Below are 13,152 nucleotides of genomic sequence, written 5' to 3' on the forward strand. Positions count from 1 at the left end.
ACACTCCTGAATGTGATTTCATCACCATGGCCTTTCTCTATGTGGGGAATCGACATGATCGGCATGATTGAGCCGAAAGCGTCCAACGGACATCGGTTTATTCTCGTAGCAATTGATTACTTCACCAAATGGGTTGAAGCCGCTTCGTATGCGAATGTAACCAGGCAGGTGGTTGTGAAGTTTATCAAGAACCAGCTGATTTGCCGTTATGGTGTGCCAGAGAGGATCATTACTGATAATGGATCCAATCTGAATAACAAGATGATGGATGAGTTGTGCGCTGAATTCAAGATTGCACACCATAATTCCTCTCCCTACAGACCTAAGATGAATGGGGCTGTTGAAGCTGCTAATAAGAATATCAAGAGGATTATCCAGAAGATGACTGTCACCTACAAAGATTGGCATGAGATGCTGCCATTTGCTTTGCATGGATATCGTACGTCTGTACGCACTTCAACAGGGGCAACCCCTTTCTCTCTTGTTTATGGCATGGAAGCCGTTCTCCCAGTAGAGGTGGAGATCCCATCAATGCGAGTCTTGATGGAAGCCAAGTTGACTGATGCTGAATGGATTCAGAGTCGTTATGACCAACTGAATTTGATTGAAGAGAAGAGATTGACTGCCATGTGTCATGGTCAGTTATATCAGCAGAGAATGAAGAAAGCATTCGATAAGAAGGTCAAGCCTCGTGTGTTCCGAGAAGGTGACCTCGTGCTCAAGAAAGTTTTATCCTTCGCGCCTGATTCCAGGGGCAAGTGGACTCCAAACTACGAGGGTCCATATGTTGTTAAGAGAGTCTTTTCAGGCGGTGCTTTGATGCTTACAACAATGGATGGGGATGATTTCACTCGTCCTGTGAATTCCGATGCGGTCAAGAGATATTTTGCCTAATAAAAAAAAAGTATATGCAAATGAGAAAAACAGAATAGCTCGCTAAGTTGAAAACCCGAAAGGGCGGCTTAGGCAAAAATGAGCGTCTCGGTGGAGAACCTGCAAGGGTAATCCAGGCAAAAATTAGAGACTAAAAAAAAAAAAAAGAATATATTTGCATCCCGCTAGATTGAGTACCTCACCCTGGGGCAATCTAGGCAAAAATTAGGGATTTGGCAAGTAACTGCATCCTGACAAGACTTTTTTGTTCGCCAGTCGTCATTTCGTCAGAAGATTCTCGATTCGTCGTCAACTGGAGCTTCGGATACATCGAGATTCAAATTGGTAGAGAAAGGATCATTATGTTCAATGTAGCCCTCTTCCAATATATATCACTGATTTCAAATTTGTACAGATCTATGGAGTCTTGCCATTTGCAGGCTACCATTCTATCAAATCAATTTGAGCTTTTTATCCAATTATTTGCACTCTTATTTGTTTCAATTCAACAAATGTTTTGCATGTTTTAAATTGATAAAATGTCATTGTTTTAAACAAATCAAATTTTTCAAAATTGTTGTTTTAAATAAAAGTGAACATTCACAAGATTGAAAGGATACTCACGAATATCTCAGTGCTCTCCCAAGGGTGGCATGATCTCCAACAGGTAAGACATTTGTTCATATTCCTGGTTTGGTTGTATCTTCTTTCTGCAGATCTTTGTTGAGGTTGTTCCTCAAACAGAATTGTTGTTGGGGTTGTTCCCCAGTATAGTCGCAAGCAGAGTGTTGTTGAAGACTTCGTTTTCTCCAGCAGCAATCTTCCCTAGCATGGGTGTTTTTCTTGTAGAAGTTTCGGCGGTTGATAGTTTGTCATCTTGGTGCCCCGTCACTTTCTCCAGTGGGTTGATATCCCCAGACTTTATTTGTCTCCCCAACACAATCACGAGTAGAGCTGTTATTAATATCCCCATCGGAGTCGCGAGCAGAGTTGTTGTCACTCTTCCCAGTGCAGTTGCCAGCGGAGTTGTCTGTTTCCTCAGCACGATCGCTTTCCTTTTTGAAAGGCTTGGTAAGTCAGTGGTTTGATACCCGGTACTTTACCTTTTCCCCGGCGAAGTCGTCTGCGGAATTGTTGCTATCTCTCCATCAGAGTTATTCTCCTTAGCAGAGCAGGATTTATCTTCCTACTCAGTGCTTGATTTGGGTTGACATCCCAGTATTGCATTCATCTTTTCCTCAGCTTAGCCTGCAGGATGTTTGCTGTGGCAGTTTTGTCTGTTGAATACTCCTTCAATCCCCAATATGGTCGGATGATGGCTTTGGCCTCCAGTGAACGGATTGACTTCCTGACTGTTTGTGATCCCCAGTAGAGTGGCTTATATTGCAGAATCTACTTGTTATGATCAGTTTGCTATGTGTATTCTCCCAGAGTGGATTGGTTTGTTGCAGAATCTACTTGTTTGATCTGTCCTCCCTCAGTGGTTTGTTCCCCAAGAGAGTAGCCGACAGTTTTCCCCAGTAGAGTTGCTTATGCAGTTAGATTCTATTTGGATGATATCATTCTCCCTCAGTGGGTTGTTCCCCGGTGGAGTTTTGTGGATTCGCTTCTACAGCAGTTCGTGCTTGTGCAATGCACCTTTTGTTTCTCAGTTGACACTGGGATCCCCTGCAGATATCTTGGATTTTCTCTTGTTCCCCGACAGATTTGTCTTGGTGGCTGCTTCTGCCCGTTGTGACTTTCTGTACCCTGATTGGGTTGTTTCCTGATATCTCCGATCCGCTGCTCCCCAGCAGTACTCGCAGATCTTTGCTTTACAGCATGTAGATCTCCGCAGATTGACTCTCCAGTTGGTTTTTACCTCTGGAAGTATAATACCGGGCATTTGGTTCCTGGACCTGTTTGTGTTAGAATTGTCTGTTTTGTCAGCATTCATCAAACATAAATCGCGCATATTCATGCATATTCATAAACATTCAGATATTCATGTTGCATTTCTTGCCATATATCCTTTGTTTGTTGTTCCCTGCTTTTGGGTGATACAGATCTTCTTTACAGATCTCCCCAAGCAGATGTTGGGTGTTTAAAATCTCTCCATATAGAGTCAGCCCCCATAAGCAGAAAATGTGTCTGTCTTTCTTTCTGCGGTTCCCCACTGAGATATATCCTCGTGGATGACGGTTTCTTCCGTTTCCTCCCAACATATAAATTGGGATGGATTTTCCTATTTGAGTTATATCCTCATTAGGACGTGTCTTAATTTGGTCTGTCTTTTCGGATTATTCCTGAATTGGCTATTTGTCAAATATCTTGCGCTTCCCAGTGGGTTGTTCCCCAGCGGAATTTTTTGGGCCTCTACCCTTATACCGGTAGTTATAAGTCCTATTTTTCCTGGCTTCTTGGCAGAATTTGTGGTTATACACCTTTTTATTCCCCAGCCAGATTTGTTGGTTTTTCTACCTCAGTCGGTAGTTGTAAATCCTACTTTCCTGCTCTCCAGCAGTTTGTGGTTTGTTATAAACCCTATTTTGGTTTCCCGTGCGGATTTGTGATTTGTTCTATCCCCACGCGGAGTTGTTGGTTTTCTACCCCGTATTCGGTAGATGTAAACCCTAATTTTGCGGTTCTCTCCATCCAGTTCTTGATGTTGAGTTTCCTTTGCTCGGATAAGTTGCTCAGATAAGCACTTATATCCCCAGCAAATCTTTTGTGGATAATTGCCGTATGCTAGCAATTTTATCCCCAGTGGGTCCTTTCACCTTTTTGTCAGTGATTGCGTTCCCCGGATAGTTGATTGTCATCATTATATCCCCAGCCTGTTGTTATGGATAATTGCTGTTTATGCAATTTATCCCTGGATCATTGATTTTCACCAGTGAGTCCTCAGCAGATCGCCTTTCATTTACCCTTTTGTTGGTAATGTCTGTTGCTCCTCTTGATTGGTCATCATTATATACCTAGTTTGGTATCCCGATGCCTTTCTTTTCGGTTGATTTATCCTTTATTAACCCAGTAACCGGTTGTGGATAATCTTCCATGCGAGTATATTATTCACGGTCTGCCGGTAATGAATAATATATCTCATGCACTCTTCAGTTGAAGCCTTTTGTGTTTTCTTTGTTGAGTAAGATTCGTTATTTCCCTTTGTGGAATCGAATATTTCTTTGTTGTTGGATAATTGCCGGATGCTTGCAATTTATCCCTTTGAGTTGTCTTTCGTTTACCCGGATGCTTGGTATCGATTGTCTCTCTTTGTGGTTAGTCACCTATTATATACTTCGGTATCTCTGGTGTCTTTTCCTTTCGAGTATATTATTCACGGTCTACCGGTAATGAATAATATGTCTCATGCGCTCTTTAGTTGGAATCCTTTGTTGATTTTCCCCAGCTGAGCAAGGTTCGTATTCTTTGTAGAATCGAATATCCATCATTTAACCAGTTTGTGTTCTGGATGATGAGTGTTTTGGCATATATACCAACTCACGTTTTCGGTAGATCACCTATTATATACCCAGTAACCGGTATCTCTGGTGTTTTTTACCATGCGAGTTTATTATCTACGTTCTGACGGTAATAGATAATATATCTCATGCGAGTATTCTTATCCACGGTCTGCCGGTAATGGATATTGTATCTCATGCACTCTTTGGGTTTGTGTCCCCAGTTTGAGTAAGATTCGTTTTTCCCGTTGTGGATTCGAATGTCCATCCTGCAAGTCGATTTGCTTTTTCAAGCCCTCCTTTCGGATGATGAGTGTTTTGGCATATATACCAATTCACGTTTCGGTCGGTCACCTATTATATACCTCGGTATCCCTGGTGTTCCTTCCTTTCTGCTCTCTATTATGACCTCGGTCCCTTGTGGAGTCAGATTTTCCTGAGTTTATGTACCTTTTTCAGGTCTTTCTCAGATGTTGGTTGATTGATATCTCTCACCCTTATACCGGTCTTAGATATTCATTCGTCCTGAGTTTGTTACCCTTATACCGGTAACATCTCATTTCTTTGGTGCTTCCTCATTGAAGTTTCTTGTTGCTTCTCCCCAGGAGTCAGCTTGTGTCTTCCCAATGGATTTATTTTCCTTTGGAATTCTTTTCCCCAGTGAGGTCTCCAGTCTGTTTTTTTCTGTTCCCTAATCAGAGTCGTGTATTGTTCACGCATTTCTTTTTCTCTTACTATCCCCAACAAGAGTCTTGTTAGAGTCTCTATTCCGGGTGAGTGTATTACTCCGATGGATCGTCTTTTCTTCTGTGTAAATCATATTCCCCACAGAATTTGTGTCTTTTGCATGAATACATTTGCATCATGAGGTCTCTTAGGGACCAAAATTTGTCTCATTACTGTTATTTAAGCCCATTCTACCGCGTCGAGATGAAGATTTCTAAACTTCACTTCTCCGTCTAGAATGACCTTAAATAGGGGCATCTGTAAGACCCCAATTTTGGCCCTAAGATCCCTCATGGCCCATATCATATCATATCATGGCCTCAAGGATCATTGCATGCCCTAGCTTCCCTCCTAGTGGGTGGTTTGCCTTGTGAGTGTGGTTCTTGATCACCAAGCATGCTTTGCATTTGTATATCTTTTCTTTTCATATGTTTACTAACCAAAAAGTACAAAAATATTGTCATCTAACCATGTTACTTGCAGCTGAAGCAATCATCAGTCAATCAGTCAAATCAGTCATTTAACAGTGGATGGTGTCCATTCTTGAAGAATTTGGGCACCATGATCAATAATCAAGAGTTCATATATGTTGTGATATCATTTGGAATCAAGATCTCAAGGAATTAGGGTTTGGAATTCATCAGAAGGTGGTTCAGTCAAGCAAAACCCTAGAAAGTCAACCTTTGGTCAACTGTGGATTTAATCAGTGATTTGATGGTGGGAATTGGTTTGAGGGAGCTCATTCATGTCCATATAAGCCTCATATATCATGTCAAACATCATCATGGAAGAATTTGAAGCCAGACAAGAAATTTCCAAAAATAGAAACTTGACCTGTAATTTTCACCTGCCAAAAATGGAAACTTCTTGATCCTAAACTTACATCATGATACAAGCTTCAAATGAATTTTTGCCCAACATGAAAGTTGAAGATCTTGTTCTCCCATTTCCAAAAAGTCCAAGAACACTCAATTTCCATGTATGGTTGGCAAGTTATGATCAAATCATTTTCAGAAATTTTTGAACTTCAAAAGGCCATATCTCTCAAACCATTTGGCCAAATTGGGTGGGGTTTTTTGCAACAAGTCACATTTGACCTCCTCTTTCCAAAAATGTAACCATCATTCACCAAAACATCATAGATCAAACTGGCATTTTTGAACTTACTTGAATTAATTTCAAGTGAGGGAGAAATTTGACTTTTTGAATTAACCATTTTCCATCACTTTGGCCAATTGGAATTGATCAGAATTTGCATTTTTGACATGTTCCAAAGCCCAATTTCGCAGCCTTGGCCTTGCACCTCACCATTTAAGCAAAAGTGACCAATTAGCAAAGTTGTCATTTTTAACAAATTTGGATTACCATACAACTTAACCATGTTTAGCAATCATAAACAGAAGTATAAAGGACCATTTTCTTTCTGATTGAAGCCCTAGCAGCCAACATTCCATAACAGAAAAACCATTTTCCTCTCAAATCTTCACTTGGCATTTTGGAAATTTTCTTGAAGAAATCTCACAGAGCACAACTTGCCTTGGCTGTTACATCATTTACCATCCTTGTGAAGCTCATTGGAAACCTCAAAAACCAGCTGTAATCAAAGAACACGACTGTTCCATTGAAGAACACACACATGACAGATTTTGATTTGAGCCATCTCAAGCTTTCCTGAGCCAAACTCCCTTCACCATTCATCATTTGAAAGTCTGTAGAGCAACTGTTTCGAGCTTACAACATCAAATCAGCACTGTTCCATCAGTTTCTTCAAAATCAAGTAAGATTTCGATTTTCACCATTTGCTAAACTATGACATGCTTCTTATAGATCCTTGCATGCTGATTCTTTTGAGCTTTGAATCCATGAAAATGATTGCATATTGGCTGAGAAATCTGTTCTTTAAGTTTGATGCTCAAAGTTGTTTTTGCTCGATTCATGATGCTTGGCTTGATTTAATGTAAATGGCTTTTAGAATGTTGATGTGTGATGTTTAATGGTCACAATGATGTATCCAATTTGTATTTCTGGGCAAATTTATTTTTTCGAATTGATTGGAGAAGATGAATAAACACTGTAGACACAAACCCTAGTTCTTCATGGCTGCCCAGAACTGTTCACGTGTGTTGCATGAGCCAGGTCCTGTTCCATTCACATGAACCAATCACATTATTTCATTTCCATTGCCCAATACGCCGCGTTTCAATAACCGGTTCAAGTTATTACAAAATTGCCATCGTGACCAAATTATTTAATTAATAATGTTTATTTCATTTATTTCTTCAATTTTCATTTCAATTTTGTGATCATCTTCCAAAAATCATAGAGCCTTCAATAATTGTCCAAAATTCATGAGGATTTTTGCATTGTGTTCATCTGGATCTCTACTTATTTATCATGATTTTTCCTGATTTTTTTGATGAGTGGATTTTTAATGATGTTAGGGATTTGATCATGTGCTCATATTTTGTACCTTTTTCCAAATCATTTGTGAAATGATGATGCATTATCCATTGGCCTTGAAATTGTTTGTGCATAAACTAGACACATCCATGGTGATTTTGGTATAGAGTTTATGAATTTATCATCTCTGGTCATTGAGTTATGATTTTTTGAAGTAGGGTGTGACAATTTGTGTCACACCATTGATGTGCAACTTGATGAATTTCTATACCATGCTTCTTGAACTCCAATTGCCTTGAATTTTTACATGATTGTACTTGAGTATGTCTAGTTTACATGTGATTTTTCTTGGAATTGTTTGTGGCATTTCCTAATTGTTTGAGATTTTTGTCCCCTGTTTGGTCACATGTTGACTTTTTGTGACACTCCATGCCATTTCATTTGTGAAATTCTCATACTTAATTGAATGAACATGAAATTTGACATGTGATTAGTGGACATCTTAAGCTTTGCCATGGTTTTGATCCCATTCATTTCTCATATGTTATCACTGATTTATGAATTTTTGAAGTTGATACATGTTTGGTTGACTTCTTTGAGCATGCTTGAAATTGTTTTGACTTTCTGATTTTCATTGACCATCTTCCCATGATCCAAATGAGCTGAAATTTTATATGCATGTCATGTTATGGATTATGATTGATCATGAATTATTTGATGATTTCTGGAATTGTTTATGATTGGTTTTGAGTTAAGTCTTGCTGTTGACTTCTATGAGCTTTCATTTGCCATGCTTTGACTTCTTTTGCTTATGAAATGATGATGATGCATGATATGGACATGAAACCAATTGAGATTGCTTCTCAAATGTTTTAACTTGATTTTGATTGGATATCACTTGCTGTTTTGACTTTCTCATTCCCTTTTGACCCTAGGCTTGCCCTAGTGGTCTTATTGCTTATGTTTGAGTTCATGTTTTCAGGTTGAGAAGCAATTGCCTCAAAGAAACTTATACAAGTTGAATGAGTTTATTTGATTATCATGAGCTAACCTCTTTGTTTTGTAGGTTGCTTGGCTCATATGCCTTGAGACTTGTGCATTGCACATTTGTCTGTTTGTTTTGACTGTTGATTCCTACCTCCTTTTGCTTTAACTTTTGAATTGTGTACTGATTTTGTTTGACTATTTCAGGTACCATTAGTTGCTTAGTTCTTTGAACTTGCTTTGCTTTGCTATTTAGCAATTTGCATTAAGGTATAATCCCTTTTCTTCATGTAGTCTGGAAGACCTGGCCTGTTATTTGGCCAGGCAACTGTCTGAAGTCCTCCTTAAGAGGCAATGCTTGTGTGTGTTTACATTTGTCCCAAGCAGGAAAAGTCCTTCAAATAAGGCAATTGGTAGAATCCAAGAGATAAGCAACCTATCTCCTACTATTCTATGAGTCTTCTCCTTGCTCCCATTACATGGTTGTAGCATTGAGATCCAAGCCCAAGATCTATTGAGTCAATAACTTGTGGAGAGAGTTCCATCTTTCTGAACTCCCACACCTTCTGATATTCAATGCTCTCCCTGGCCAGGGATAAGAGCAATGAGGCACACCCCTCATATCCTTTCATCTGCTTCACCTTAGCCCTTCAATGGCAAGGTTAAGAGCACCATTGACCCTATTCCAGTTGGCTTCAATGCCTAACCCTTTTTGTATGAGCCTCATTGTGTGGTTATAGTGTGTGCTGAATGCTTTCATTGATTGCTTATCTTCATATGCACATGTTTGCTTGTATGCTTTATGCATTTATCATCATTGATTGCTCATTGTTGCATGATCATCTCATTTGTCTTTGTGACATTATCATTGTTGATTTCCCCATTGAGAACAATTGTAAGACCATTCCTTTGGCCATTGTTTCTATGATATGGAAGTGAGTTGTAAGACCATTTCATTGGCCACTCATCTTATCTTTGCTTGGTGCATTTGTTTGTTGTATGAGAGGATGCAATTATAAGTCCCTATGATGTGGCATTTGTATTCCCAGGACCATACTGTGGAGGTTAGAGTAAGCCCAGATAAATTGGCATTTGACATTCATGATTTGCTTCTGTTTGTTTATGGGAGGATGCAATTATAAGTCCCTGTAAGTTGGCATTTGCTTTCCTGTGATCATAAGTTGCTTTGTTTGATTGTATGTGAGGATACAATTGTAAGTCCGTGTAATTTGGCATTTGTATTCCTATGATCATATGTTGGAGGTTAGAGTAAGCCCAGATAAATTGGCATCTGACATCCAAGTGTTTGCTCCCTTTGTTGGAGATTGGTATAAGTCCAGACAGATTGGCATCCGGTATCCACTTTCATTTTCTTTGTTGAGGAGATTAGTATAAGTCCATTGAGTGGCCTCTGATATCCATTTCTGTTTTAGGAGATTGGTGTAAATCCATCTATTGGTATCCGGTATCCGCTTTTTGTTTGTGAGATTGGAGTAAGACCATTGAGTGGCATCCGGTATCATTTGTTTGCTTATGTTATTATTGCTTATTGCCCATTCCAAAGGACACACTTGGATCATCTTCTATATGATTTCAAGGGGTGAACCTCCTAAGAAGTTTTACAACCCATCTTCATCCATTCATCCCCATTGTGTCCTAAACCTTTTCACACATTACTTTCAAACTTGAGATAGATATTGTGCAAACATCTTCATGCTTTTCAAACTGAAAACCTGGACCCCAAGTCCTTGACTTTTTTTTCAACTCCATTTCATAATACTTCTTTGAATCAATCCTAATCATACTTTGACCCTACTTTCATAATCATAATCAATTAACTTCACCCATTCAATTGTTTTGTGGCTTTGTCCACTCTTGTTAAGTTTTCATACATGAGCTATAGGTTTGATTTATCTTAGTTGGTTGATGTCAATCTCACCTATTTGTCCTTAGTTGATTGAATTGTAAGTCTTCCTTGCTTATTATAGGGTTAACCCCTCACTAGCAAGTTGAAGCTGTTCTCACATGGTGGACCTGTTGTTTGTATAAGGTTGAGTTTTCTCCCGTGGATAACGTAAGACCTTAGGGCTTGTGTTTAAAATTGAATCCACTAACTTTTGGAAGTTTTTAGCCGAACTACGGCGTTTTGATCCTTACCTTTGATGGAAGGTACGTAGGCAACGGGTTCATCCGTTCAAACCCAATAAAATTGTACATTCTTTTCTCATCATCCCAATCATGTTTGCACAACATTTATGTCATAACAAATAACAATTTTATACAACAAGTGTGAAAAGGGCTCCCTAGGAGTACCTAGGACGTAGTGGGTGCCTAACACCTCCCATTGCGTAATTTACCCCTTACCTAGACTCTCTGATCTTTTTATTAGTTTTCTACGCGTAAAACTTCTTAGGCTTTTGTTCGCTTTTTAGCCAGTCCTTTGGATAAATAAAAGTGCGGTGGCGACTCGAAAATCATTGTATACCTTGCTTATGATTTAATCGATAGATCATATAGCGACGAATACACCGCTACACATACCACCTCAAGTAAGCCTTTGGTTCTTCGACTCGCATCTTTGCTAAATACATTCTTGTGTTGTTTAGCCTTCACACATTCCTCACACAATTCAGTTGGAATACTAATGTCTGGCAGCCCCGTTACCATTTCACTTTGTTGCAACTTTCTTAGATCCCTAAAATTAAGGTGACCAAGACGGTAATGCCATAACCACTCATCTCTACTTGCCGCGGTAGCTAGACAACGATGCTCTATAACCTTTAACTCAACCTTAAAGGTTCTATTGGCAGCCATCGGCGCTTTTAGAATCAACACACCATTTGAATCTAAAACGCGCAAAATCTTGTCCTCCAACCGAATTTGTATCCACTTTCAAGTAATTGGCCAATACTTAAAAGATTACACTTAATTCCCGGTATATACAAGACTTATTTGATCCTCGAATGTCCACCATTCCTCTTTCCGATCAAAACATCTCCTACCCCTTCGGCGCTTAAAGTGGTGTCATCGGCAAATTTGACTTTACTTTTTGCCGCTTGATTGATCTTCACAAACCAATCTTTTCGACCCGTCATATGTGTTGAACAACCGAAATCCAGGTACCACTCATCTCTCCCTTGGACTCCATCACGAACGGTAACCAACGCATTTCGATCCGAATGCATTTTCTCGCTATTTTCCGGAACGGTACAACTGCTATCCCGCAAACTATCACTACAGTAGCTGCTGCCCGGAACATCCGTAATGCCATGACTCCCCTCCGTGATCATTACTAGAAGTGTGTCCTCATCATCTACCTCTTCCCTAGCAACCTTGGTTTCATTATTGTGATTCTCGTTCGATTTACCACGACACGAATTTGCAAAGTGTCCAAACTTTCTGCACTTGTAGCATTGAACCTTACTCACATCACGCTTCTTGAAACCATTGCTATGACCACTATCCTTGGAGCTACATTCACCCTTTTCACTCGTCGAATGATTTGAATTTTGCGAATCATTTGAACCAAAATTCTGAAAATTTGATTTACCTCTCGCCGCAAATTTTCCTTTCGACCTCTTATTCTTCTCATTGAAACGCGCTTGCAAAGCAATCTCCGCTTTGGCTTTACCGGCGCCTCTCTCATCCATCCTTTGTTCATGTGCCTCTAACGAACTTTGTAATTCATCCTTTCTCAAAGTTGTTAGATCCTTTGATTCTTCAATAGCCACAACTATGTTGTCGAAACGCGGCGTTAACGAACGTAATACTTTCGATACAACATTCTGCTCAAGAATCGTTTCCCCACAAGATTTGATTTGATTAACTAACCGGGTAATGCGTGTAATGTAGTCGTTGATCGTTTCTTTATCTTCCATTTGTGTTAACTCGAATTGTTGCTTGTAAGTTTGTAACCTTACAACCTTCGCTTTGACGGCACCAGCATATGCTTTCTCCAAGATTTCCCATGCTTGCTTCGCCGATTCACAATCGCCAACCTTCTCGAAATTGTCGTTATCAACACAAGAATGAATCAAGAATAGGGCTTTGTAATCCTTCTTCTTCTCTTCTTTGTGTGTAGCTCTTTGAATGTCGGTAGCCTTTACCCCTAATTGTGTAACTCCATTGATGATGATCTCAAGCACCTCTTGATAACCAAACAAAATCCTCATTTGTTTTGCCCATTTATCATAGTTCTTCAAATCAAGAATCGGGAGATTGGTGGGAAATCGATCATTGGAAATGGTTGCCATTGTTGCAGCGGATTAGGATCGATAACCAAGGCTCTTGATGCCAAATGTTGGAACATAAAACTCAAAACTGAAAATTGAAGGTTCAACAATGGTGGAAGAAAAGAAGATTGGGGAAGATGAAGTTGAGAGAGAAAAATAGAGAGAATAGAGTAATATTTTTGAATGAGTATATTTTTGCATTAACCATAAATTGGGATGATACAAATGTATTTATACAATTGGAATACAAGCTACAACTAAAATGATTAAAAATAAAAACAGAGTTTTATTTTTCAATTAACAGGTACAACTAAACTTTTGGAACCAATTAAACACATTTAAGTAGGGACCAAGAGTTGATAGATTTTCCTTAGATTCACCAATAGATAGAGAGGTATCTATAAGGACCAAACTAGACATAATTTTGTAAATGAGCTTTGTGGATCATATCTTTATTAGATACAAATTAGGTGCAGTTTTAAGTGTAATTTTTTAAA

At 39.2% G+C, this 13,152-nt stretch overlaps 1 protein-coding gene across 1 annotated transcript; it reads right to left on the reverse strand.

The window, feature by feature from the left end:
- Window positions 1–11,371: 11,371 nt before the first annotated feature.
- On the reverse strand, window positions 11,372–12,676 carry LOC127104791 (uncharacterized). Its single transcript, XM_051041944.1, has one exon. It carries the CDS (start codon window positions 12,674–12,676, stop codon window positions 11,372–11,374), a length of 1,305 nt encoding a protein of 434 aa, XP_050897901.1.
- Window positions 12,677–13,152: the final 476 nt, after the last annotated feature.

This window comes from Lathyrus oleraceus, chromosome 7 (genome assembly GCF_024323335.1).
Source record: "Lathyrus oleraceus cultivar Zhongwan6 chromosome 7, CAAS_Psat_ZW6_1.0, whole genome shotgun sequence".
NCBI classification, from domain to species: Eukaryota; Viridiplantae; Streptophyta; class Magnoliopsida; order Fabales; family Fabaceae; genus Lathyrus; species Lathyrus oleraceus.

Bases quoted from the DNA above. Each gene is read 5' to 3' on its own strand.
- LOC127104791 (XM_051041944.1), bottom strand. From the start codon at position 12,676: ATGGCAACCATTTCCAATGATCGATTTCCCACCAATCTCCCGATTCTT.